Below are 27840 nucleotides of genomic sequence, written 5' to 3' on the forward strand. Positions count from 1 at the left end.
AGGAGGGAGCGAGAACAGCCAACAGTTTCCCTTGCTTGCTCCCTCCCCGACGGGGGGTGTGGGGTGTGGGGAGTGAACTGGTTCCTTATATGGGGTGAGGGTAGGGGTGGGCCCAGGGGTCGGGCGGGAGGGGCGGCTGAGGTGCTCTGCCCACCCCCTTGGTGGTGCTGTGTGCAGCAGGCATGTGCGGTGCCCTGCTTTTGCTCCCAGCTCTTCAGAAGTGGCAGCTGGGATTTTTGGTCTTTTTGTACCTTGTTGTCCATAATTTGCCCCAACTGCACATGCATGCAGTTATTTTAATTCCTATGGTTTCTTTGTATTTTGTTGCTCGAGATGTATGTCCAGGTGCTAGCACTGCAGCACGGATTCATCTAACTGCTGGGAAGTAGTCTGGCTAATGTCAAAGTCATGTTTTACCATTGCAGGAAATGTTTCCATTTGATAAGTTGGTGGTGTAGTAGTGGTGATGGGATTTCTTTATTTTGCTGACTGAAACAGAAATTTGTTTGGACATTTTTAAGTGTCACCATATGTATTAGCTCTGTCTTAGGCTTGGGGGAATCCAACCACGAGTGAGACACAGTCCCAGCCCTCGAGAGGTTTATAGTCCTAGACTCAGGCTAGGGAGCTGTTACATAAACAAGCAAGCCCTGTCCAGGGATAGAGGGTTACAGATCGACGAGGGACACCAGGCAACCTGCTGATAATTTCATTTCCGATGTCTACAGGAAGAAAACAGGCTGGTAAGGTCAATTTAAATGTTTGATACATTGAGAGTTCACTCTCTTATTGTAAATTCATCATTTAAGTTACTCAGAGTTTAATCATATTGAAAGTTCCCATCCGTATCAATCAGGTATTCTCCTTCATGAGGCTCTGACTGAACGGAACCTCTGAATCTGTAAGACTGAGGACCTCACCCTGAGCCATGATTAATTCACCAGGTAAACACCATTTTGTAAAGGGGAAAAAAGTGCCAACTCACCTACCTGAGAAGTTAGGGAGGGGATGATAGGTTCCTTCTGGGAAGCTGGGCTCCAGTGTCTCAGATGAGGGTGTCAGGGCTCTCCCGCCTTTGTCTGCAAAGCCCCAGTTGGGTGCCTCTGTGTGTGACAGCTGGCTCACAGGGGGTGACAGACTGCAGCCCCCAAAGAAGACAGTGTCTGCACCGATTGCTCTAGCAAAGTCCCTGGAGGGCTCTGGCCACCCTGGAGTCAGGGACTCCCCCCTGCAGCCTGCCCCATCCAAACTGAGGTAGGAGACAGATGGGCCCCTGGGCTGAGCAGCTGGGGAGCTTGACAGACAGAGTAAAGTGGAGCTCTGTTTTCCCTAAACACGCCAGGGACAAAGTTAATGGCAGGAGCTGAGCTCTGCTGGAGTAAAGAGCTAGGAGGACCACATCTATCACTCCTGAGGTCAAGGAGACCTCCCCGACTGCACACGTGCAGGGAGGCTCCTCTGGGGTCAAAAGGGGAGGGAGCGCCATCCCACAGTAGGTGTTGTCAACCTCCCTGTAAGCCTCCATGCTGGAATCCATCTTGGCAAAAAGATGTGCACGCATATTGTAGGGAGGGCCCTAAAGACCACTCCGATGTGGGAAAAGAAGAGGGCTAATTGGCCACAGGAAGAACTGCCCCGTATTAGTGATTTAAATCACCTCTCTGGCAGGCTTCTCATTCGGGACACATCCACTCTTCTCTGGGTGTGTATTTCTGCCTTGCTTTTGTCTTAAATAAACAAACCGTTTCTCTGTGTGCTCTCCCACACGTTGTGCTGTGTCTCTAATAATAAACTTTGTGCCCATTTTTGCAGTTTTTGCTTCCTTGAAACAGGATTCCTGCTTTTCATCCAGGCTCCTCAGGTTCAGTCTCTGGGTAGGGAGATAAGATCCTGCTTCAAGACTGCTCACTGCTGTCTCTCGGAGAACAAAACCCCTTGGACCAAGCACTTTCCAACAGGGCAGCTTTGACACGGGGAGGGGTGGCTCTACAAAGGAAAGGAGAGTGAGTGAACACCACTCACCTCCTCCTGAGGCCTTCTAGAGACAAGCAAGGGGCCTCCTGCCTTCCTTTCAGGATGTACTACAAAGTCTCATTCTGTGTTACCTATCTACAGCATTAGTATGTGAGAAATGGTGAAAGCCATGAAGCACGTGCCCTCCTAACGCAACCAGTGCTGGCCTTTTCCCAATTCTCTTCACTTACACGCAAAGCAGGTGCAGTGAAAGGAAACTCCTAAGCCGATTTGGATCCCAGTGTTAACTCTGGTCCTACTAAGTCGACGCTTTGGAGCATCTCTGGAGCCTGCTTCCTCAGTCACGGGGTAGTCTTAAAGAGGTGGATTAAGGGGTGCAGAAGTGCCTACGATAGTGCCTGATGCTCAATACATGTCTACTAAATATGTATTTGGCCTGTAGTAAACACTTGTGTTTAACGCATGTATTTACATGTAAACACATGTATTCAATAATACGACTACACATATTACCCACGTGTTTGGCAGCTTAACAACTGCTTCTAAGGCTTTGCTGGTTGATGAACCCCACTGGAGAATTCCCACATAGCTTTCTCTCTCTCTCTCTTTTTTTTTTTTTTTTGGCCGAAGTGCACGGCTTGCGGGATCTCAGTCCAGGGATTGAACCCGGACCATGGCAGTGAAAGCCCCAAGTCCTAACCACTGGACCACCAGGGAAGTCCCCCCACATACCTTTGTAGGAAGAGGTAGTTTTTCCTCTTTGCCTGAACTAACAGGGATTGTTGTGGCCGGGTGTCAGCAGTGGCTTCAATAGCACCTTCTTATTCACAGGAAGGAGGATTTGAGAACTCTCAGTTCTGGAATAACTTTGTCTTATTTTCTTGCTGTTTTGTCTTTTTACCGATGGGTCTGGGGAATAAACAAGACCACACCATTAATTCTTTTTTAAAAAACATCATTGATTCTTCAAATGAAAAATGAAACCAGACAGTGGGCAAGGAATCCAAGCATAGGAAGCGAGCATGGGACCATGACCAGCAAGCTTGGGTTTTGGAATTCAGAACCTTGCTTTCTAGAATGTCTTGTACTTAGTTATCTTTTCCGAGATACAGTTGGATCATTCCTGTTCTATTCCAAGAATACTTCATTGAACTTTGCTTACGGAACAGCTCCCATATTCCAGTTCTGCATCCTGAGATGTATCTGAGGTTGCCTTGATTAGAGTTTTGAGAGATGTTAAATACTATCTCTTGGTTTTACTTCCACAGATGACTAATAATTTGTGTGTTTATTTGTCTTACTTTCAGAGGGCAATCTTATTTTCCTTTTTTGTTGGGTAAAGGCAGCTCATTGTTTCCCTATGTACTGCCAACAGACTGGTTTTCTTGAGGGAAAACATCTGTACAAAGTCTGGTTTCAGGTCAGACTTGGACAGATGGTGCTGTTCTGTCTCCTTGAAGTTGGGGGGAGAAAAGGAACAAACACATGGATGGTATTTTCCTATTCTGGAAAAAAATGTTTTCAGTTATTTTTTACTTATGTTTAAGATTCTTATAACATTCCATCCTTTATTTCCTCCCCACTAGAGTTCCCCACAGCTATGAGATTCATTTGTTTTAAATAACCTTTTTTTTAAGAAAAATAAAGCCATATTCATTAGAAGAAAGCTGGATAGACCAAAGTAACAGTTACTTTTACAATTATTTTTGATTAGCACACAAAAAATTCTCCCAATCTGAATGATTTTGTCCATGTCTGGATTCATGTATGTTTTCCACTAATAATAGTTAGGCACCAAACAGTATCCTGTTCTATTGCAGAATTTCTGATTGATAATTTATACCAATGTACTGAGACTCTAAAATAGCCTCTTGCTTACTTTCACTGAGCTTGAGGAAAATATCAAGAATGGATAACTTTATTTGTATCCACAATTTTGAAACTAGCTTTAGGAGACATGAGAGCAGGGGTGCTCCGTGAAAACCTGTGCCTATGTACCGTGAAATTGTTCTTCCTCCTTATCTTTCTTTATATCCTTTTCCCTAATAGAGAACTAGCTGTGTTTTAAACCATTATATACGTAAATCTGTCTTGAACAGTTCCTTGTCTAGAATGGACTGAATTGCCTTTTACATATATGGTTTGTTTTGGTTTGTTTTTTTTGCGGTACGCGGGCCTCTCACCGTTGTGGCCTCTCCCGTTGCGGAGCACAGGCTCTGGACGCGTAGGCTCAGCAGCCATGGCTCACGGGCCCAGCCGCTCCGCGGCACGTGGGATCTTCCCGGACCGGGGCACGAACCCGCGTCCCCTGCATCGGCAGGCAGACTCAACCACTGCGCCACCAGGGAAGCCCCATATATGGTTCTTTACTGACTTCTTTGTTCCTGAGGACCAGTAACCCTCAGAAATACTTCAAACGATCTCTAGGAACAAAGTGATCATGGCATTCTTCATACTCTGCCTCTTGAATCTGAGCCCTCTCTTCAAACCTTGCCTATAAGTCTCCTTCTTTCAGGAGGTCTCTCTCCTGCACCACCCCTTCCTACCCTATAAGTGGATGTGATCGACCTGCCCACAAATTCCAATCATATTTTGTACCAGTTTTATGGCACTTATGCTAATCTGGTGTGTATTTGTGTACTGTTTTATTCTTCTTGTGGGTTATGAGCTCCTTAAAGGCAGGTTTAATATCTTATTCTTTGAGTCCCTTGCAGCTATAGTGCCTTATAAATAATAGTTGCTAAGTATTTATTAATCAAATTCTAGAAACGGAATAACTCTTGGTCTTTCTTTCACTTACGTACTTACAAATATTTAAATGAAATGTACATTTAACAGAGTTGTAAAGGTATAAACTACTAATCAAAAAGTAACAATACTTCGTAAACTTTTTTTTTTTTAACGTTTGGATGCAGGAGTACAAACTGTTATGAAATCTTTAAATAATGTTCTAGTTTTCAGAGTAAGTTGTTGAACTGCTAGCTCAGAATCTGGGCTCCCTTCCTGAAACCAGATGACACACTTCTTGCCCCTCCCATGCCAAGGGCCCCTCCCTCTTTGTGTGGGGGGGCTTCCCTTGTGCAGCTTGGCACTGAGATCTAAACCTATATTGGCAAAGTCCTCTTTCTTCTCACCTTCACGTGGAGGTGTGTTCATTTCTCTAAGCATTGTGCAACAGGACCAGTCCTTGTGGGAGACCAGGAAAAAAAAGCCAAATGTTCAACGAAATGTCCCTCACCCTTCACCATACTCCTCGCTAGCACTTCCAATGTGTACTGTGTGCTCGGATAAAATTGAGACCCATAAAAACCATCAATAGAGACAGCATATTTTTCATTACGGAAACTTGTGCTAAAATAATGTGGTCATTTTACAGTACTGTGAACTACTTCAAGGTCATCTAACATTTTTGTGCTCATTTTGTGATTGATTTATAATTGTATAACTTGAAATCACAAAGAACTGTTTTTAAAATACAAAAAGGGCAAATTAGCATTCTTCCGTAAACTTTCTATAGTAATTTTTAAGGAGGGAAATAAGTTTTAAAATCCCAGTAGGCTTTTCATTTCTTTCTTTCTTTTTTATTTTGGCCATGCTTGGAAGTGGGGTTGACCTTAAAACTTTTTGGTCTCAAAGAACGCTTAATTAATTTGATGTGAAGAAAAAATAATAATCGCTTTATTTCTCTGGCAGTCTAATCACAGACCACCCCCTCTTCCCCAGCCTTAGGGGAGGGAGCGTTTAATAACTAGGTCTGTGTAAACTGATGCCTAGGCCGTAGGAGTTCGCAGGAGCTCTGCTCGAACAAGTTAAAACCAAGCAAAGAGCAAAGGGCGGCCCTCGGAACAAAAAACTGCTCAAACCAACCAACGCAGAGGATCGCAATGGCTCTGCTGTCGCGGATCCTCAAAGCCCGTCCGAGCCCGGCGCCCGAGCGGGGCCCTTGGCAGCCTCGGCCCACGGACGCCAGGCTCCCGGCGAGGGCGCGGGCCGAGGACAAAGGAGCCGGGCGGCCGGGGGCGCCGCGGGCCGGGGGCCGGGCAGAGGGACCCCGGAGCCTCGCCGCCATGCCGGGGCCCCGGACCCTCGCCAACCTGGTGGAGTTCTTCTGGAAGGACGGCTTCAGCCGCATCCATGAGATCCAGGTAGCTGCGCGCGGGAGACCGGGAGCGCGAGGGGGCTCGTTCCGGCGGGAAGGCGCCGGGGACGAGGCCGGGGAGGGAGCGCCGGGGAGGGGGTCCGGGGAGAGGATCCCGGGGAGGGAGCGTCGGGGAGGGGACCCGGGAGAGGATCCCGGGGAGGAAGCACCTGGGAGGGGATCCGGGGAGAGGATCCCGGGGAAGGAGCGCCGGGGAGGGGACCCGGGAGAGGATCCTGGGGAGGCAGCGCCGGGGAGGGGATCCTGGGAGAGGATCCCGGGGAGGAAACACGGGAGAGGATCCCGGGGAGGGAACCCGGGAGAGGATCCCGGGGAAGAAGCGCCGGGGAGGGGATCCTGGGAGAGGATCCCGGGGAGGAAACACGGGAGAGGACCCCGGGGAGGGAACCCGAGAGAGGATCCCGGGGAGGAAGCGCCGGGGAGGGGATCCTGGGAGAGGATCCCGGGGAGGCAGCGCCGGAGAGGGGACCCGGGAGAGGAAACCGGGGAGGAAACCCGGGAGAGGATCCCGGGAGGGAGAGCCGGAGAGGGGACCCGGGAGAGGATCCTGGGGAGGCAGCGCCGGAGAGGGGATCCGGGGAGAGGAAACAGGGGAGGGAGCACCGGGGCGGGGAGCCGGGGCAGGGGCCGCCCTGGAGCCGCTGGGCCCCCACGCGCCGTGCGCTCCGGCGGGCGGGCCTAGGGAGTCGAGGCGCGAGGAGCCGCCGCCCGGCCTCCCGGGACCGTCCCGGGGGAGCCGGTGAGGAGCGCCTCTCCCGCGGTGGGTGAGGAGCCCTGCGGGTCTTTACGCGGCCGAGGACAGGTTGCGCATGTTCCTAGTCCTTTTTGTTTGTGTTTTATAATTGAAAAAAAAAAAAAAAAACCACCCTAAAAATAACAGCGAGGGGTTCGGAGGCTCCGAGTTATGTAATCTCTAAGTGATGGGAAGACAAACGAAAGTTCGTGAACCTCGGCGTCAAGCCAGGTCTGGGCAGGGACTTAGGAAGAACCCAACCGGTCCAGTAACCCCGTCGGAGTGTTGGGAGCCCACTCCTTGTACGGTGGCTCATCCTGACCCTGAGTTTTGCCCTTCCCGTGCCCACCTCAGATCGCGTCTTTCATTGCAAGGTGACCTCCACCTTTAAGCTAGTCAAATCCATTCGCTCCCATTTGCTATGGCAGCTGCTCGCTGCTTGCCTCCGTCATTTTCTCAGGGCTCCCACCCCAGCACCCACTGTGATTTCTGGGACCTGGGCCTTTTGACCTCTTCCAAGAACACCCTCCTTCCCCACTACTCACTTCTTTTTGTTCAAATCTTACCCATCAACCTTCAGAAACTTCTCAGAGGAAGCTTTTTGTAACCACCCACCTGGGTTTTGGTCGTTAGTTCATACATCCATTCCCTCAACCCTTAACCTACATGATGGTGCAGAGGCCACAGCTACAGCTGGAGAAGCTTACTTCATTGATAGAAAAAACAAAAACAAAAACAGTGGGGCAAGAGGAGCAATTTTAATTTGACTGAAATTCCAGTTGGCCCCCTCCTCTCCATGCCCCACATGAACTCGACACGATTTCTTCCCAAACATGTTTCTAGGGGTCAAAAATGATTTTTTTCTGTTCCATGTGGAATCTGAACATAAGATATCAAGATGATAATTTTCAAATACGGTAAAAAAAATTGGTATTTATTTATTGACAAGTTCAATACAGGTTGCTCTAGACTGGAGCACTGGTTTACTAGAACAACCAGTTCTAGTAAAACCCTCTCCCCGTGCTCTCCAGGTCACCCCTAAGGCATTTCTAAGGAGGAAGAGAATTATTCTGTTACCTCAAGTCCAGTTTCCTTTCACTCGACTTGTAATCACAGAATGCTGTCTCACTAGGGATTCATCTATAGGGTCCAGGTCTTTCACTTTACATGTGGAAAAGGCCCAAAGTGTCGGTTGAGTGACTTGCCCACGGTCACACAGCTGGTTACTGGCAGAGCAGACACAGTGATCAAGGTCGCCAGGTATGACAGAGCAGGAGGGTCCTGCGTTACATAGCAGCTCTTTACAAGCACCTGTGGAATCTTGGCCAATCAGTTCTTGCCTCTGGACCACAGTTTCCTCCTCTGTGCAGGAGTCTCACAATCCTCATCCATCTCACGGGTTATTGTGAGGTCGTGTGATCAGGGCTGTGGAAGGGCTTTGTAAACTGTAATAATAACCAATACATAAGAATGAACAGTTCTGGAACTCTTTTCATGAGCCAGGCACAGTTTTAAGTCCTCCATGTGAGGTAATCTCTATTATTTCTCCATTTTGCAGGTGAGGAAACTGAGACACAGTGGAACCTAACTTCCCAAGGTCACCCAGCTAGTAAACTGTGAGCCGAGATTCCAACTCCAGAGTCTGTGCTCCAGCTGGCTACACAAACTGAATCTGTGGCTGACTGTATCATTCCTTGGCCCTCCACCAAAAAGGGCCATAAACTACCTGTGTCCGTTCATCTCGTTCTCTTTGCCCCTTGGTCAGTGGCTCCCTTGTCTGACTGTGCCCATTCAGTAGCTGGATGTGCCCAAGGAGTGGCCCATCTCCCAGTAGTTCCGGTAACAGTCATCCTATCAGAGACCTGGAGGAATACCCTTTTGGGGTCACCTGTTTGTTAGGCAGAGTGATCCCTTGGCATCTGACACATCCCAGTTGAGTCTGAGTGTCTTCATCTCCAGGCAGTGGGACTTCAACCAGGTCCACAAAGAAGCAAACAGCTTCTACCTGAGAGCAGAAGAGTGGAGAGATGACAGACCCTCTGGCCCGCCATTTCCGTGGTTGAGAGTTGGGGTGATAAGAAATGTTGGCAGATGCCAAAGAGGGACGTAGTCATTTTCCCCATGCTTAGCCCTGCCTATGTCATGGTTTTTTTTTTTTTTTTTTTTTTGGCCACACCACACAGCATGTGGGATATTAGTTCCCTGACCAGGGATCTAACCCATGCCCCCTGCATTGGAAGCAGGGATTCTTTTTTTTTTAAACATCTTTATTTGAGTATAACTGTTTTACAATAGTGTGTTAGTTTCTCCTTTACAACAAAGTGAATCAGTTATACATATACATATGTTCCCATATCTCTTCCCTCTTGTGTCACCCTCCCTCCCACCCTCCCTATCCCACCCCTCTAGGTGGTCACAAAGCACAGAGGTGAACTCCCTGTGCTATGCTGCAGCTTCCCACTAGCTATCTAATTTACATTTGGTAGTGTGTATAGGTCCCTGCCACTCTCTCACATCGTCACAGCTTACCCTTCCCCCTCCCCATATCCTCAAGTCCATGCTCTAGTAGGTCTGTGTTTTATTCCCATCCTACCACTAATCTCTTCATGACATTTTTTTTTTTTAGATTCCACATATATGTGTTAGCATACGGTGTTTGTTTTTCTCCTTCTGACTTACTTCACTCTGTATGACAGACTCCAGGTCTATCCACCTCATTACAAATAACTCAGTTTCATTTCTTTTTATGGCTGAGTAATATTCCATTGTATATATGTGCCACATCTTCTTTATCCATTCATCTGTTGATGGACACTTAGGCTGCTTCCATGTCCTGGCTGTTGTAAATAGTGCTGCAGTGAATACTGTGGTACATGACTCTTTTTAAATTCTGGTTTTCTCAGGGTATATGCCCAGTAGTGGGATTACTGGGTCTAATCATAGTTCTATTTGTAGTTTTTTAAGGAACCTCCATACTGTTCTCCATAGTGGCTGTATCATTTTACATTCCCACCAACAGTGCAAGAGTGTTCCCTTTTCTCCACACCCTCTCCAGCATTTATTGTTTCTAGAGTTTTTGATGATGGCCAATCTGGCCGGTGTGAGATGATATCTCATTGTAGTTTTGATTTGCATTTCTCTAATGATTAATGATGTTGAGCATTCTTTCAGGTGTTTGTTGGCAATCTGTATATCTTCTTTGGAGAAATGTCTATTTAGTTCTTCTGCCCATGTTTGGATTGGGTTGTTTGTTTTTTTGTTATTGAGCTACATGAGTTGCTTATAAATTTTGGATATTAATCCTTTGTCAGTTGCTTCATTTGCAAATATTTTCTCCCATTCTGAGGGTTGTCTTTTGGTCTTGTTTAGGAAGCATGGATTCTTAACCACTGGACTGCCAGGGAAGTCCCCATGCCTATGTCATGCTGAGCCATGCTGGAGGGTACTTTCTCTCCTTCCTTCTTTAATTATTTAACTGGACTGTTTAACCCATTTACATTTATTGTGATTTCTTTTTTTGGTAACAACTTCATTGAGATATAATTCACATATCATACAATTCTCCCACTTAAAGTATACAACCATCACCACAATCAATTATAGAACATTTTCATAACCTTAAAAAGAAACCCCATATTGTATTCTTTAGCTATCACTCCCCAACCTTCTCATTCCCCCAGCCTTAAGCAACCACTAAGAATTTACTTTCTGTCTTTATAGATTGGCCTATTCTGGACATTTCATATAAATGGAATCATATAATATGTGGTCTTTTTGGTCTGGCTTCTTTCACTGAGCATAATGTTTTCAAGTTCACCCATGTTGTAACATGTATTAGTACCTCATTCCTGTTTATGGACAAATAATATTCCAGTGTGTGGACAGACCATATTTTGTTTACTTGTTCATCAGTTGATAGACATTTGGATTGTTTCTACCTTTTGGCAGTTATGTTTTCATTTCTTTTGGGTATATATCTAGGCATGAAATTGCTGTGTCAAATAATAACTCTGTATTTAACCTTTTGAGGAATTGCTAGACTGTTCTAAAGTGGCTGCATTTTTTTTTTTGGTACGCCGGCCTCTCACTATTGTGGCCTCTCCTGTTGTGGAGCACGGGCTCCAGACACACAGGCTTAGTGGCCATGGCTCACGGGCCCAGCCTCTCCCCGGCATGTGGGATCCTCCCGGACTGGGGCACGAACCCGTGTCCCCTGCATCGGCAGGTGGACTCTCAACCAATGTGCCACCAGGGAAGCCCCGGCTGCATTATTTTATATTCCAGCAACAGTGCAAGAGGGTTTTGATTTCTCCACATCCTTGCCAATACTTGTTATTACCTGTCCTTTTGATTATAAGCATCCTAGTATGTGGGAAGTGATATCTCATTGTGGTTTTGATTTGCATTTCCCTAATGACTAATGACGTTGAGCTTCTTTTCATGTGCTTATTAGACATTTCGATATCTTCTTTGGAGAAATGTCCATTCAAATAATTGCCCAGTTTTTAATTGGGTTATTTGTTGTTGTTCTTTTTACTGTTGGGTTGTAATAGTTTTTTTTAATATATTCTAGACATAAATCTCTTATCAAATATGTACTTTGCAAATATTTTCTCCATTGTGGGGATTGTCTTTTGCTTTCTTTGTAATGTCCTTTGATATTACGCACATTTTAAAATTTTGGTGATGTCCAGTCATCTGGTTTTTTTCTTTTGTTGCTGTTCTTTTGGTGTCATATCTTAAGACACCATTGCCAAATCCAAGGTCATGAATATTTATGCCTATGTTTTCGTCCAAGAGTTTTGTGGTTTTAGCTCTTGCATTTCGTCTTTGGTCCACTTTGAGGTAGTTTTTGTATGTGGTGTGAGATAAGGGTACAAATTATTTTTTGTTTGTGGCTATCCAATTTTCCCAGCATCCTTTGTTAAAGAGGCTATTCTTTCCCATTTAATTGTCTTGGCACCCTTTTTGAAAATCCATTGACCTTAGATGTATCAGTTTATTTCTGGGGTCTCAATTCTATTCCAATGATTTAGATGTCCATCCTTATGCCAGTAGCACACTGTCTTCATTACTTTTATAGTAACCTTTGAAATAGGGAACTGTGAGTCCTTCAACTTTGTTCTTCTTTTTTAGGATTGTTTTTGTGGTTCTGAATCACTGGAATTCTGATAGGGATTATGTTGAATTTATGGATCAGTTTGAGAAGTATTGCCTTCCTAATAATATTAAGTCTTCCATTCCATCGACATGGAATAAATAAATTCCATTTATGTAGGTCTTTAATTTCTTTCAGTGATCTTTTGCAGTTTTCAGAGTGTAAGTTTTACACTTCTTTTGTTAAGTGTATTCCCAAGTATTTTATTCTTTATGATGCTATTGTAAATGGAATTGATTTCTTAATTTTATTTTTGGATTGTTCATTGCTAGTGTGTGGAAATACAATTGAATTTTGTATATTGATCTTATATCCGGCAAGCTTACTGAACATGTTTTTTAGCAGATATCTTAGAATTTTCTACACGCCAGATCACGTCATATGTGAATAGAGACAGCTTTACTTCTCCCTTTCCAATCTGGGCGCCTTTTCTTTCATTTTTTTGCTGGGGGCATTTTTACAGGTTTATTACAGATTTCCCGCAGGGAGCTTTCTACACAGGGCAGGCTGGGTGGCTGCTGAGTGTCTGAATGAAAGGGGCAGGCAGACCCCGTTTGACTCAGGACAGTTAAGACCCTGCAGTTCATCTACAGCCACATTCCTCTCACATTGCTTCACACAGCTAAGGTTTTTTTAAACACACATCTTTAAAGAACTAAGAAAACTTCTATGAATATGATTAATGATGTGAAAATATGTTTACCTCAGGAATACTTAAAGCAACCACTCTCTTTTTGTTTTAATTAATATTTATTGAAGTAGAGTTGATTTACAATGTTGGGTTCGTTTCTGCTGTACAGCGAAGTGAATCAGTTATACATATACATACATCCATTCTTTTTTAGATTCTATTCCCATGTAGGTCATTACAGAGTACTGTGTAGAGTTCCCTGTGCTAGACAGTAGATCCTTATTCGTTATCTAGTGTGTATATGCCAATCCCAATCTCTCAATTTATCCCTGCCCTCACCTTTCCCCCTTGGTAACTGTAAGTAAAGTGGCCACTCTGATTCAGTTCTGCATAATGCAGAGCTTTCCTCTGCCCCAGTTTTCTGCTCCCCTAACATCCACGAATGTCCGTGTCAAAGGTATATCATATCTGTGTATTTTTTTCCTTTTTTGATTTCTCCATGGTTTTGCAGCAGAAACACACACGGGAATATGGAAAAATCTTCAAGTCTCACTTTGGTCCTCAGTTTGTAGTATCTGTTGCAGACCGAGACCTGGTGGCTCAGGTGCTCCGGGCAGAGGGGGCCGCACCCCAGAGAGCCAACATGGGGTCCTGGCAGGAGTACCGAGACTTACGGGGCAGATCCACCGGGCTCATCTCCGCGTGAGTATGTGAGGCCAGGCTGGGACACGAGCAGGAGTGGAGAGCCCAGGGACCCCCCTCCCTGAACTCTCGACTCCTAAAACCAGCTATTAATAAAGCACAGAACTCCCAGTGAAATAGTATCAAAAGAGCCTCACGTGTGATCTCCCCAAATCTCCTAAAACCCTCTGGGAAGAGATTTGGTGGCAGGAACAAGGTGGGGATCCCACTAGCCGAGTGATGGAGAGGAGCCAATTTTCAAGGAACGCTTTGTGGCTTTAGGTGTCCATTCGGTGACCACTGAGGGGGCTGAAGCTCACAGAGCCCATCTGTGGACAGGGGTGAGGCTGGTGAGCTGTTTTAGGAGACCTCCAGGAGGGGCTACGAACTTCAGCATTGATCGTCATGTGATGATGTTCCTGCCTTATAACAGACTATGGTTATTATACACCTTTGTGTTTTGCAAGAGTGAACTGGTACAGCCTCAGGTAGGGAGGAGAAATCAGAGCATCTGCAGATCCCCTGGTCCAAATCCCTTTGGTTTAGAAATTCTATTTTTGGCTCTTTTGATATACATGTCCTTACACATGAACTGGGGAGTAATACCATCACTCCCCTCTCTTTGCAGTGTCTGTCCTGTCTTCCTCCCATTTGGACTGGCAGATCTTGTTGACTCTTTATTGCTGGGAAAGTTTTGCAGAGATACTCTGAACTCCTTCCTAGAATATCTCTATAAGTAAGATTATTTGGAATTCACTTTATTCTAGGGAGGGTGAACAGTGGCTCAAGATGAGAAGTGTGTTGAGACAAAGAATTCTGAAACCGAAAGATGTGGCCATTTTTGCAGGAGAAATCAACCAAGTTATTGCTGATTTAATTAAAAGAATCTACTTCCTCAAGAGCCAGGCAGAAGATGGGGAGACTGTGACCAACATCAGTGACCTTTTCTTCAAATATTCAATGGAAGGTAGGTGAACTCAGGAGGTGGGGAAGATGGAAGAATGGACATTTTACCAAAATATGGTTGTTATCACTTGTTGAGCCCCAGACAATGTGCTAAGCCCCATACATACGTACATGTAATTGTCACAGTGCTAATGGAACCAGGTTGACCGACAAACCATGCTCCTAATTACTACACATTTTGTTTTAGCATAGTTTAAAAAGCAACAGGAGTCTAGAGGGCATGTACTACAATCATTCTAGCTTTTAAAATCCATGTTACATGGGTAGCACATTCCCATGGTTCAAAAATCAAACCCAAAAAGTACTCATGGAAAACTCTCCCTCTCTCCTGACCCAGCTAGGTCACCAGCTTCTTCAAGGGATATTTTATGTACATAGAAAGAAATACGTGTGAGTATTTTTTTTACTTAAAAAAAAAAATTGGTAGCATACCAAACATTTTTTCTGTACCTGGGTTTTTGGAGAATTCTATTAGCTTTCCCTTTTTTTTTTTTTTTTTTTTTTTTTTTGTGGCACACGGGCCCCTCACTGCCATGGTGTCTCCCGTTGCGGAGCGCAGGCTCTGGACGTGCAGGCCCAGCGGCCATGGCTCACGGGCCCAGCCGCTCCGCGGCCTGTGGGATCCTCCCGGGCCGGGGCACGAACCCACATCCCCTGCATTGGCAGGCGTACTCTAAACCACTGCACCACCAGGGAAGCCCAGCTTTCCCATTTTTATTTTTATTTATTTACTTATGGCTGCATTGTGCGTGGCATGCAGAACTTCCCTGGCCAGGGATGGAACCCGTGCCCCCTGCAGTGGAAGCGTGGAGTCTTAACCACTGGAACACCAGGGAAATGCAGATTTCCCATTTAAAAAAAAAAAAAAAAGTTTCTTCAAATTTAATTTTTTTTTTTTTCTTGCGGTACGCGGGCCTCTCACTGTTGTGGCCTCTCCCGTTGCGGAGCACAGGCTCCGGACGCGCAGGCTCAGCGACCATGGCTCACGGGCCCAGCCGCTCCGCGGCATGTGGGATCTTCCCGGACCGGGGCACGAAGCCGTGTCCCCTTCATCGGCAGGTGGACTCTCAACCACTGTGCCACCAGGGAAGCCCCAAATTTAATTTTTAAGTTAACTTTTTAGAGTTCTGGTACTAATGCTCTCTAAAAATAGTAACGAAATCAACAGAGAAGTGAGTTGTAAACACACTGAAAAATCCTGCCCTTCCCTGTTCACAGAGGTCCTTTCCTCTGCCCCCTTAGCTCGTCCTGGGGCTCCCCGATGTGCGGCCAGGAGGAGCCACCTTTCAACTCCCCAAAGTTGGGCAATGGCTGAAAGGTTGGGAGTTTTGCCTTGTGGGTCTTGAACAGACTGTTGAGCTGAGGGCGCACTGAGGCAGAGGGTTCGTCAGCATTGAACCCACAGCGCCCTGGGGGTCAGGACCTGGTAGAGAAAACCTCAGGGCTAGGCCCCTGGACCACTTTTTTTTTTTTTTTAATTCTTATTTTTTTGGCTGCACTGCAAGGCTTGTGGGATCTTAGTTCCCCGACCACGGATGGAACCCAGGCCCCCTGCAGTGGAAGCGAGGAGTCCTAACTACTGGACTGCCAGGCAAGTCCCTGGACCACTTTTGAAAGTTACTTTTATGGCCAGGTATCATATGTTGATGCTGTGAATAATCTAGAAGAAGAAGAAGAAGGGTTGTAACCTCTGTCCTGCGCAGGAGTGGCCACCATTCTTTTCGAGAGTCGTCTGGGCTGCCTGGAGAACAACGTCCCGCAGGCGACGATGGACTACATCGAGGCCCTGGGGCTCATGTTCTGCACGTTCAAGACGTCCATGTACGCCGGTGCCATCCCTAGGTGGCTCCGCCCACTCATCCCCAAACCCTGGCGGGTATTCTGCAGGTCCTGGGATGGACTCTTCAAATTCAGTAAGAGAAGAGTCAGGGAACCTTTTGTAGAATCAGATGCACCTGAGTTTCCTCCTAGTTGTATATCTAACACTCACGCAGACAGTGGGTGTTACTGCAGGGGATACCCCAACGGAGTTACGTGCTATTTGGGCTCAAGAACTTTTAGATTGGTTTCTCGAATGAGCAAAAAGCACGTGGGTTGTGACCACAAGTACTGTGACAGATTTCTCACTTAAAAAAAAAATTATTTATTTAATTTATTTATTATTTTTGGCTGCATTGGGTCTTTGTTGCTGTGCGTGGGCTTTCTCTAGTTGTGAGCGGGGGCTACTCTTTGTTGCAGTGCACAGGCTTCTCCCTGCGGTGGCTTCTCTTGTTGCGGAGCACGGGCTCTAGGCGCGTGGGCTTCAGTAGTTGTGGCGCACAGGCTTAGTTGCTCTGCAGCATGTGGGATCTTCCCGGACCAGGGCTCGAACCCGTGTCCCCTGCATTGTCAGGTGGATTCTTAACCACTGCGCCACCAGGGAAGCCCTGAAGAGGCAATTCTTAACCAAAACTTCTTTCAAAAGAAACACTGTTTTCAAACAGGCCAAATTCACGTTGACAACAAGCTGAGGGACATACAGTGCCAAATGGACCGAGGGGAGAGAGTGAGAGGGGGCCTGCTCACGTACCTCTTCCTCAGCCAGGAGCTGACACTGGAGGAAATCTACGCCAACATGACTGAGATGCTGCTGGCCGGCGTGGACACGGTGAGCTCTCAGCTTTCCTTTCTTCTCAGCAGAGCACAGTTAAAGCTGGGGGCCTTTCCAAGGAATTCGACAGATGGCACATACTTTAAGAGGACCATGCTTGTTTGTACTAGCTGAACATCTGCTTCACTGCTGAGGGTCTCCAGGAGAAAACTTGACCTTTTTCCTTTTCTTTAATATAAACTAAGGTGCACGATGAATTCTGTAAATAACATAACCCAATTCTATTACCACACACACAAAGTAGCAATATGTTTTAAAGTTTAAAATCATTCCTGATTTGCAAACATTTCTCCATTGTTTCATAATATCAGAAATGAAGGGACTTCCCTGGCGGTCCAGTGGTTAAGACTTCGCCTTTCAATGAAGGGGATGCGGGCTCTATTCCTGGTCGGGGAGCTAAGATCCCCCATGCCTTGTGGCCAAAAAACCAAAACATAAAACAGAAGCAGGATAGTAACAAATTCAATAAAGACTTTAAAAATAGTCCACATCAAAAAAATCTTAAAAAAGAAATGAAGAGGGTACAGACATTAAAAACCCTCTTATTTATCATTTAAAATATTCCGGGCTATGGAGAACTTCCCAGTTCATTTGATAAAGTGAGCATAACTTCAAAACCTGCTAAAGAAAGCAGAAAGAAAGAAAAGTTTAATAAGCAGTTTGACTTATGAATATGTACATATATCAATTTTAAATCCTAGTGAATAGATTCAGTTAGTGCAGCAGATGAATAATACACTATGACCAACGAGGTCTCAGTATCAGAATGAAACAAAGCATTGCCCATTGATTTGGAGGGAATCCCTACCCTATTACTAAGCGAGAAATGAAGATGCAGAAAAGCGTGTACATCCTGTGTCCTCGTTAGTAAAACTGGGCCCTGTCCCATCTGTCCGTGTGCACGTGTGTATCGCTAAGTGACTGCTGGACGTGGAGGAAAGCATGGAGCCTGCACCCTGGATGGTTAACGTGGGTTCCTAGGCTGCGGCGGTGCTAGCACAGGGGTGTGGAAGCCAAGTTCCTTCCAAAAACTTACGTATAATCTGATACATTTACTCAAGTATAAAAGATGACATACTTGTGGGTATATGTACAGAAAAAGTTTAAAATTTGCTAAAAGAAAGTGGTGAAATAAGAAGAAGAAGGGCCAGACTTTTGGTAATTGGTGGAAGAAAAGTCAGTTGAGTGAAAATAATGAAGATTAAGACAGTAAATTTAGTGATTTACTGTGTCTCCAACGCACATCTGTAAGCACCCTTCTGTTCACACGGAATCCTCTGAGGTAGGTGTTATTGTCTTCATTTAACAGGTGGGAAAATGAAACAGCTAAGCTTGCCTCAAGGTTTTTCCTTCACAGGAGTGCTTCCTGGACTTGAGGAAAGCACAAATCTCCTTTTTAGAGGTAGACAAAAACCCCACGGTTGACATTTTTATTATGAAGTCACTTAAACATGTAAAAGAAAAAAAACTTGACATAAATTCATTATTCTTATGGATCATCTTCAACCATAATGAAAAAAGTATATAAATTAAATACAAACTAATCGATGCGGTCAATGCAAGCGATGAAAGTTCTGATTAACCGTGTGAATGTGACAGTGTGGGTTTGCTTGAGTGGAGAAGCAATGACGGAATGAACGGCCTGGTAGCTAAACTGATTCAGATGCATGCTACTGTCGCCCCCTGGTGGTAACTAAGAGCATCACCGTGAGATGGAGGGCAGAGAGGACTCGTTCCTACGTGAAGGGAACATCAGGAGAAAAACTCTTGAAACTTCATGCTCATTTTAAAAAATGTTATTTTAAAAAGCCAACTTCATTGCAGCATAATTTATGCACAATAAACTGCATTCATTTAAACGGTACACTTCGATACAGATTGTTGACTGATACAGGATAGGCACAGATGCAGTCATTTTTGAAACCAGCACTGCAGTTAAGATCCTGGCCATTGCTACCACCTCCGCAAGTTCCTCACCCCCATTTCAGTCCATCCCTCCCATACCCGCCCCGCCCCCCACAACCGCCTTCTGATACTGTGTCATAACAGTTTGCAGTTTTTTAGAAATCAGTTTGCATTTTCCTAGAAATTTATATAAATGGAATCATACGGTATATTATTTTGTGTCTGGCTTCCTTCACTCAGCGAAATGATTTTGAAATTCGTGGATGTTGTTGCCTGTAAAAGTCGTTTATTCTTTTTTATTACTGAATAGTATTCCATTGTATGGCTATACCACATTTGGTTTTTCCATGAATATGTGTTTTTAATAGAAATTTTCTGTTCTCTTCATAGGAAGCATCTAAATTACTTCCTTATCATTTATAAGGAAGAACTTGCACGTTACATTGTATATTACAGGAGAGTTTGCCCTCTAAAAATATGTAATATCTGTTAGAGGGAAATAACATCAATATGGCCTACTTAAGTTAGATTTTTTTTAGAGGAAAGAAAGGGCACTTATACTGTGCAATTTCCTTGTTTACAAGAGAGTGAACTACAGTCACATAGGTAATAGTATTGATTTTAGTGAAAATCTTGGAATCTAGGGTATAAAATAGAATTATTTATTCTCAATAACCAGAAATGTAATTCTTCAGTTTAGGAAGTGGTATAAACAATGATACTGCTTTGTGCAAACGCCATTCAATCCTTATATGGTGCTTTGCTTGATAAGTGCATGGGAACAATGATGGACCAGTAATAGTCCTGTGACCACCAACTCCCATCCCCCTCTCCCCCATCTCCTCTAGATTAGGGCAACCGGAGCAGCCCTTGCCCAGCCATGGGCCTGCAGGATGCAGTTCTCAGGCTGATGGGCAGGCTCAGGTCCTTTCTAGCAAAACTCAGGTGACCCTTGTAGAGAAGGTCGAAGAAAGTTCCAGGCACAACTTCCAGGCTTGACCAGCATTCCTATGTGCTCTCAAAGTCCATGGAAGAGGAGGCAGATAGCTCTTCGGTGATTTTTTAAAGTTCCAAAATAATTTTTCCTGTGGCTCTTCATTGAAAGAGCACTTGAATCCCATCATTGATGTTACTTTCCAAAAATCTCTGTTAGTTTTTTTCCAGGAGGGGTTAAGGGAGATCATCTTTTGTTTTAGTAAGATGTAAAATGCTCCGATGGACTTATACGGGCATGGCTTTGCACCTGTGCTTATTCTCCCATGACTTCACAACCGATGTTGCCTGCACCTGAAATCCTTGATTTTACTCACCCATGTGCCTGTCTGCCGGTTTCTTTATTAGACATCGTTCACATTGTCCTGGGCAGTGTATCTCCTCGCGAGGCACCCGGAAGTGCAGCAGACCGTGTACCGGGAGATAGTGAGGAATTTGGGGGAAAGGTGTGTTCCCACGGCTGCAGACGTCCCCAAAGTCCCACTGGTCCGAGCTTTGCTTAAGGAAACCTTGAGGTAAAAGGCTCACCACAATTCATGTCAAAAACCGTGTCCGTTAAGTCTCTGATTCTTTATCACAATGAATGTGCTTTTGTCTTAAAAACTGGGTCCTAAACCAATACTCCAGCGACCCTCGGTGGCAGAAACGTTTAGGAAGGAGGGACTCATGACCATTTTATTTCGTCTCTGCCCTCGACAGAGCCGCAGAAGGGCTATTCTGTTTTACAGCTGGAAATATTCATTTCTTCATAAAGATCTTTAGAGCCATCCTCGAACTTTGTACTCACTCTAGACGTTTGTTTCATCAGCTGTTTCCCAGTGTGCTCCTCTGAGGATAAAGCAGAGCAAGACTGACTGTAGGAAAGTGTTCTGGGCTGAGTGGCCAGTTACTAGACGCTCGTACTGTGCTCCTCGTGTGAATCTCCTAGTCAAGGTGGAGACGCCAAGTAGTGAGGCTTGTTTACTTCCGGACAGGACTTTACTGACCCTGGGAAATGCCGGAGCGTGAGGGATACGGGTGGTCTTGGGCAGGCTTGGGTGGCAGGTGGGATTAGGTGACTAGTGAAGGTTCTTCCTCCTGTGAGGCTCAGGATGGCGACCACAGCATTCCTCTGTGGAGGAAATGCCGTGACAAGGAGCAAAGGTTATTCACAGAGTACGCACCAAAGTAATGCTTTTAAACCTGACTTTATAATGATATTTCAAGTTGGATTGCATCTTCCATCTTCAGCATGCTGTTTAATCTCAAAAAAAAAAAAAAAAAAAAAAAGAGAGAGAGAGAGAAAGAAAAAAGCCAGCTGTGTGTTAACTGGTATTTGTCAATGAAAGTTTATTCAGAGTTTTCGTAGGATCACTTCCTAGAGAATCCAAAAACTGATGCAGCATTTCTCAGAATCTATTTCTTGGAGCCCTGAGTCCTATGAACTATTCCTTCATAAAGGGGTCCCATGCTTGCCTAGATTTCAGAAATTCAGCATTATTCCTCTTGGGACTTCCCCGGTGGTGCAGTGGTTAAGAATCCGCCTGCCAATGCAGCGGACACAGGTTCGATCCCTGGTCGGGGAAGATCCCACATGCCGCGGAGCAACTGAGCCCGTGCGCCACAACTACTGAAGCCCGTGTGCCTAGAGCCCGTGCTCCGCAACACGAGAAGCCACCGCAATGAGAAGCCCGCATACCACAACAAAGGCCCAACACAGCCAATAAATAAATTTATTTTTTAAAAAAAGAATTATTCCTCTTGGGAGCACAGTAGCATTTTAAAGGCTTTGCTTTGTGTTCTATAAATTTTTTTGACTGTGAGGCCCCAGAATACTTGCTGGGCAAAGCTAGGGAGCCCATGAAGATCCTTGCAAGATTTCCTGGTTGAAACTGTACCATGTGTTACTTTTTAGAAAATGAAAATGGCAATATATCCAGACTTTTAAATGTTTAGTAACGTATTTTGAAAGTCACCACTCCCTTCCCGTCCCCGTTGGCTCTTTCTAGGCTGTTTCCAGTGCTGCCGGGGAATGGCCGGGTCACCCAGGAAGACCTGATTGTTGGCGGGTATCTGATTCCCAGAGGCGTGAGTTTGGCGGACATGGCGGGGCTGGGCTGGGTTGGATTGGAAATTTGCTTCCATGTTTCAGACGTCCCTGTACCTAAGCAAATATCTGTAGATGTCCTTTTCTTCTGCATATATTTTTATGAATAAGATGGGGCTTTAGGAGCAAGGAGATGTGGATTGTGTGATACTGCTCTGGCAAAAACAAAGGCAGATATTTCTGTAGCTCACAGGCCTATTCAACCTGCCCTCCCCCCGGAGGCCCCATGGAAGCCTCAGTTCCCTCCAGGGAGAGTTTCTGAAGGACTTGAATTGCCTTCTCTGTGGCTGCATTGATGTTCATTCCTGCTAGGATGTGAATTGAAGGGGGACCTGCCATCCTGGGTCTGCATGGCCTCCTGGGCCCTTACGTGACTCCTCCTGGCCCGGACATCTCTGGAGGGTCAGTCCAGCTGGGGCTGTGGCCTCTGCTCTGCTTTCCCTTGATTAAATTCTTTATTACTTTTCTGGTGAAAACGGTTTGCTCAGACCCAGCTGGCCCTCTGCCACTATGCCACCTCCTACGAGGATGAGAACTTCCCTCGGGCCAAAGAGTTCCGGCCTGAGCGCTGGCTGCGGCCAGGAAACCTGCGCAGCGTTGACAATTTCGGGTCCATCCCCTTCGGCTATGGGGCTCGAAGCTGCATCGGGCGGAGGATTGCAGAACTGGAGATCCACCTCCTTGTGATCCAGGTAGGTCCTGGGGGCTGGGCTTCATGTAGGTGACTGGGCTCCGTTGTTGGATCAAGACTTAGGTGAAAACAAGGAAACAGGATTTTGAAAACTTTCAGAGCTTCCTGTTAAATCTCTTTCATGTGATAAAATGCCTCCCCTCCCCCTGCAGTAGCCACCTCTAGCCCCATGGCCACCTGCCTACTGGGATGTGTGTGTCCGTGTCCGTGTGTGTGTGTGTGTAGCAGGGGTGGGTGGTTACAGGAGCCCAAGCACTCCCACAGGGGTTCTGCAGAGAGGCTAGTGGAAGGTGTCCAGCAAGCGGCCCTCAAACATTATGGACCCTCCCGTCACCAGGAGCTCCTCAAAATCAGGTTCCTGGGCCCCGGCCACAGAGAGTCACTTGGTGGGTCTGGGATGGGGCTCTGGGCAATTCTGCTGTCAGTGGTCCGTGGGCTGCACTCGGTCTAAGGAAGTGCACGTGGTGAGGCATGGGGGCATCTCTACTCCTGCTGGTGGCCGTGTCTGCTGTTCAAGCCCTGGCCTCCCAGGCCTCCCCCCTTCAGAGCTTGTCACCGTCACCATCACCATGGAGGAAGTCACGCTCACCCCCTGACGCCCCCTCAACACCTCGTTTTCTGTGAATCAGCCTTTTAAACAGGGAGGTGTCTCTCAAGCTTGTTTGGGTTTCGAAACATCAGGGAGGCTTGGTTTTGGTGAGAGAATACCTTTACATGCAAATCTCTAAATGCTCAAGTATTTACTTTTGCGGTTCTCCAGTATCTGAGTTCAGGCTGCAGCAGGAACTAAATAATGTCTGAAGGAAATTTTATGAAAGAAAAGCCTGCAGTAGAGAAAATTCTATCCATTAGCCTTTCCTGCAGATTTGGGGAGCCTGCCATGGAAAACCTAGGCCCAAGGTTTGGGAGCTACTGTCATTGACTTCAGGCTTTGGAAGCACGAGGGGATGACCTGGGGACCCATCTCCCCATTTCACTGATGAGGAAGCTGAGGCTCAGGGAGTTGGAGCCTCTTGCCAGGGTTGCCACATGGCAGGTACAGGGCACGAGGCACGTGTCCTGTCCCCTGCCTGCATTTCCCCTCATGTCACTGAGGTGTTTCCTGCAGGCCGGTAGAGCCCAGGGCAGAGCACTCCGGGGTTGGGACCTTTACGGACGATGGCATCAGAGAGCGTAAGGGATGGGGAAGCCTGGCCGGCCTGTGTGGGGATCGTGGGCATGGGGGGCAGGCTCGGAGGGCTGGAGGAGGTGAGGGGCCACGGCCAGGGAGGTGGGCGTGGAAGGGGGCGGGGAGGACACCAGCTGGGCCCACCTGGCTCTGGTGGGAAAGCTCCGGGGACCGGGTGAGACCAGCAGAAGCGGGTGCCGGCCTGTCCCTCGGTCGTCGCACCTCTGTGGGCACACGGGTGGCTGCAGTCCTCCAAGGCGAGACGTGTCCCTTCCAGGGCAGCTGTCCCGGGCAGCAGTGGGCCCCATGGACGCTAGGCCAGGCCTAGTCATGCCCAAGGTGAGAGGCATCTCCGTGTGGAGGATGGACTCCAACGCCAGCTCTGCCAGTTTGTGGTTCTGACCCCATGGGCAGACCTCTTAGCCACTCTGAGAATGTTTCCTCATCCACAAAATGGGCCAAATACCTGCCTTTTGAGTGTGTGAGGAATAAAAATAGTCTAAGCAGAGTCTGTGTTGTCTGCACACCTGCTCTCAGTGTCTGCTCATGGGGACTGTGTTGGGAAGGTCCTAGCTCCATCAGTCCTGCTGTGTGTTCCACAACCATGTCTCTGACAGGCAGAGGCCATTTCCAGGCAGCCTCTCCGGGGGGCTGACTGCTTCCTGGCTGCTTCCCACTTCTGATGGCCTGGACAACCATAGCGGATGCTCAGGGCAAGAGGGCCAGCTGAGGGCACGGATGGTGGAGTGGGAAGAGGGTCAGAAACTGGGTGTTTGGTGATGGTGATGGGGGTTTTGTTTGCTACTATAACATACATGGGTACCTGCTACAGTTCTTGCTTCAAGAGCCCTCATTTCTACTTGCACAAGTACAGAGAGGGAACATCATTGTTTGTAATTGCCAAGAGAAAAAAAAAAAAAAACAGAAGGCACAAGTAAACAGTACTAGGAATAAGAAAGGAGACATAGCTACAAATGCAGCTGATTTTTTTTTAAATCAAGAAAATACTGCAAACAGCTTTTTTACCAATACGTCTAAGACTTAGATAAAATGTACAATTTACTAGAAAAGGTGTAAATTACCCAAATTGACTCAAAAGAAAGAGAACAGGCCTTGAATACACTGAGTCAGTAGTAAAAATATCTACCACCAAATGTTCCAGACCTAGACAGTTTTATTGGCAAGTTTTATCAAACCTCCAATGAATGGGTGATCATCATCTTACACAAATAGAAAATAGAAAAAGGAAGTCTTGTTTTTATGAGACTTGTATAACCTTGAGAGTCACAACCTGGAATGGATAAAATAAGAAAGAAAAACTACAGGCCAATCTGATTTATGAACAAAGATGAAAAATACCTTAAATGAAAAATTGGCAAGCCAAATCCAGCAATGTATGGACCAGAAATGCACCATCACCAAATCAGGTTTGTTCAGGAATGCAAGGATGGCCCACCTCAAGACAGAATTCACCACAATGACAAATTAAGGGAGAAAAACTTTATGACCCTCTCCCAAAATAATTGATAAAATTCAACACCCATTCATGAAGAAACTCTCTTAGCACACCTGTAATGGAACGGCTTTCCTTAAGCAAATAAAGAGTGTCTATCCCAACAAAAGAGTGACTTATACCTGTGGCCTATGGGAAGGGAAGGTTTGGCTTTAATGCTGCAATATTAGTGTGTTTGTTTGAAATCAGGAACAAGACATTCATATTGCATGTTGAATGGTTAGAAAATACACCCTTGCTCCTTGGGAACTGGAGACTTGAGGTGGAAGGGGGCCTTGTTTTTTGGCTTTTACATCTTCTGTGTAGTTTTCATTTTTCAATGAGCATATACTGCCACTCAGAAAGGAAAAAGGCCCTGTGGGATGTTGGCCATGGAGTGAGGAGACCTGTATGTGATTCTTTCCTCTGCCACATAGGAATGCATGAGCAGTCCTGTGAGGTCAGAACAAAGGGTCAGAGATTAGATGTTGAGGTGAAGGCATCTCAATGCCAGAATGTTCTAGAGCTGCCTAAATACAGGTCATTCAGCTTGGCTCTCTAACAATGACGAAGTAATGATTTTAGCCTGTGTCTTCAATGCAGCCCTGCTCCCTGCCTGACCTCCACCCCCAGAGCCCCAGCTCACGCAGAGGACCCATCAGTGGGTCTTGCTGCTTTACCTGGGAGACCAAGCTGGAGAGTCAGGGTGGGCTGGGCCGTCTGCATCCCATGTGACAATATAGGTTCTCCAGCACTGATGCTCTCTTAGGAGGTTGGAGCAGGGGAGGGATGGATGGCTGGTCTGCTACCCTGCACTGTCCCCACCGGCTCTTGAGCAAGGCCCTGCCTCCCCTCCAGGAACCAATTTAGTTTTGACAGAGGTCCTCAGAGCAGGTTGCCTTTTTTTTCTCTAAGCCTAGAGGTGACTTTGAAAATCAAGCCTTGGCCATTTGGTGGGGAGATTAGTGCTTGAGGCTGACAGATACTTAAATGTTCTTTAAAGCTTCCCAGTTTCACCCTGAGAGGTAGGGCTGCTTCTCCTTGTGAACTGCAGAAGTGAGAAATGGAATCAAGGGTGCAAATGAAGAATATTTAAATTAAAGACAGTAATGGATAAAGTCTGACAGTTGTGCCTCTGCTGTGTCCGTACCACCACTGAAGTGGCTGCAAATTCCAAACCAGCAGGAACCCTGGAATTTCACTTTGTTCCTCTTTCCTCCTTGCTCCTTTGATTCCTTCTTTTTCTAGACCTACAGCGGAAGTAATACAATTAGAACTTTGAACTAGCTAATAAAGTGTAAGTCATTTGAACATTCTGTTACAGTGAGGCCAAACAAACCAAAATGTCAGAGTTTCAAGCAGAGAAAGGTTTATTGCAGGGCCAAGCAAGGACATGGGTGGCTTATGCCCCCCAAACCCCGAACTCCTTGATGGTTTGTGGGGAGAAGCTCTTATAGGCAAAATTTGGGGTAAGGGCTGCAGGGCTGATTGGTTGGTGGTGAGGTAACAGGGCGGGGCTCCAGGAATCTTGTGCTCATGCTGAAGTTACCATCCTCCACCTGGCGGGGGGGGGGGGTGCTTAGTTCTGCAGAAGTGCTCAAAGATACTGTAACATATATTTCTTGAGGAGGAACCAGAACCCAGCCCCAAGCCTGCACTATTGTTTCTTGACTGCCTCTCCCTTCCCTAATTAGTAACTGTTCGAATCCCCTCTTTAGAACTCAGGGAAGGTCAAGGAAGTCGTATGAAGCCCATGTTCTCCAAGCAAGAAATGGGGGACATGGAAAGGTTTTTGTGCCCAGGAGCCCCACAGGGTCCTGCTCAGTTTCAATTCTGATTGCGTATCTTTGTCCCACGGGCCTTGTTGCTCAGTGGACATGCTGGGCTCCTGTATAGAACCTGACGCCCTGTTCCCCACACCTCTTGTTCCCTCAGCTCCCTGCAGCCGGGGCTGTCACAGGAGTATGGGCACTCCAGCAGTACTATGAATTTTCTGCTTCCCAATTTTGAAGTCCTTCTCTCTCTTTCTCTTCTTAGTTGCTTCAACGTTTTGAGATCAAAATATCTCCTTGGACTAAAACTGTTCATGCAAAAACCCATGGGCTTCTGATGCCAGGGGAGCCCATCCACGTGCGTTTTGTGAACAGACAGTGAGCCTGGCGTTTTCACCCAGCTGCCAGACCGACACACACCAGGTGTTCGTGGGCCACAGATGATGGTGGGGGAGAAAAGGATCCCTTCTGGGGGCTGTCTTGGTTATAAATTGGCCTCCTGGTTTCTGGGAGACTTTGAAATCTTTATGCAAAGTAATGTGAGAAGATTGCTTTACTTTTGCATACCAGAGTTGCCTTTTTTTTTTTTTGGAGACACAGCTGTTGCGAAGCCAGTGGCACTGAATTCTCATGCCTCATGTGGTGTCTTACCCTTGGACTCACTATTCACTTACCCATAGTCTCCTCTGCATTTGGGCCAGGAAATGTTGGCATACATATAGATTCAGTGCTTGAATATACCTTCTCTAATACTGCATCTGGGACTGCCTGTTAGGATACA

General features: G+C 46.3%; 1 protein-coding gene across 5 annotated transcripts; it reads left to right on the forward strand.

The window, feature by feature from the left end:
• Positions 1–661: 661 nt before the first annotated feature.
• On the forward strand, positions 662–27840 carry CYP27C1 (cytochrome P450 family 27 subfamily C member 1). 5 transcript variants are annotated; one of them, XM_067027496.1, is made up of 10 exons: positions 662–743; positions 857–944; positions 13240–13357; positions 14104–14303; positions 16006–16215; positions 16786–16949; positions 20199–20365; positions 21839–21917; positions 22425–22628; positions 27325–27840. In XM_067027496.1, exons 2-10 carry the CDS (start codon positions 929–931, stop codon positions 27439–27441), a joined length of 1275 nt encoding a protein of 424 aa, XP_066883597.1. In that variant the 5' UTR covers positions 662–743; positions 857–928; the 3' UTR covers positions 27442–27840. The 5 variants fall into 5 exon arrangements, with proteins under 5 accessions (XP_066883597.1, XP_058907830.1, XP_066883596.1 ...); XM_059051847.2 differs by lacking the exons at positions 662–743; positions 857–944 and adding an exon at positions 5859–6119 and having other exon boundaries at positions 13167–13357; XM_067027495.1 differs by lacking the exons at positions 662–743; positions 857–944 and adding an exon at positions 5996–6119 and having other exon boundaries at positions 13221–13357.

The sequence above is a fragment of the Kogia breviceps genome, chromosome 2 (assembly GCF_026419965.1).
Source record: "Kogia breviceps isolate mKogBre1 chromosome 2, mKogBre1 haplotype 1, whole genome shotgun sequence".
NCBI classification, from domain to species: Eukaryota; Metazoa; Chordata; class Mammalia; order Artiodactyla; family Physeteridae; genus Kogia; species Kogia breviceps.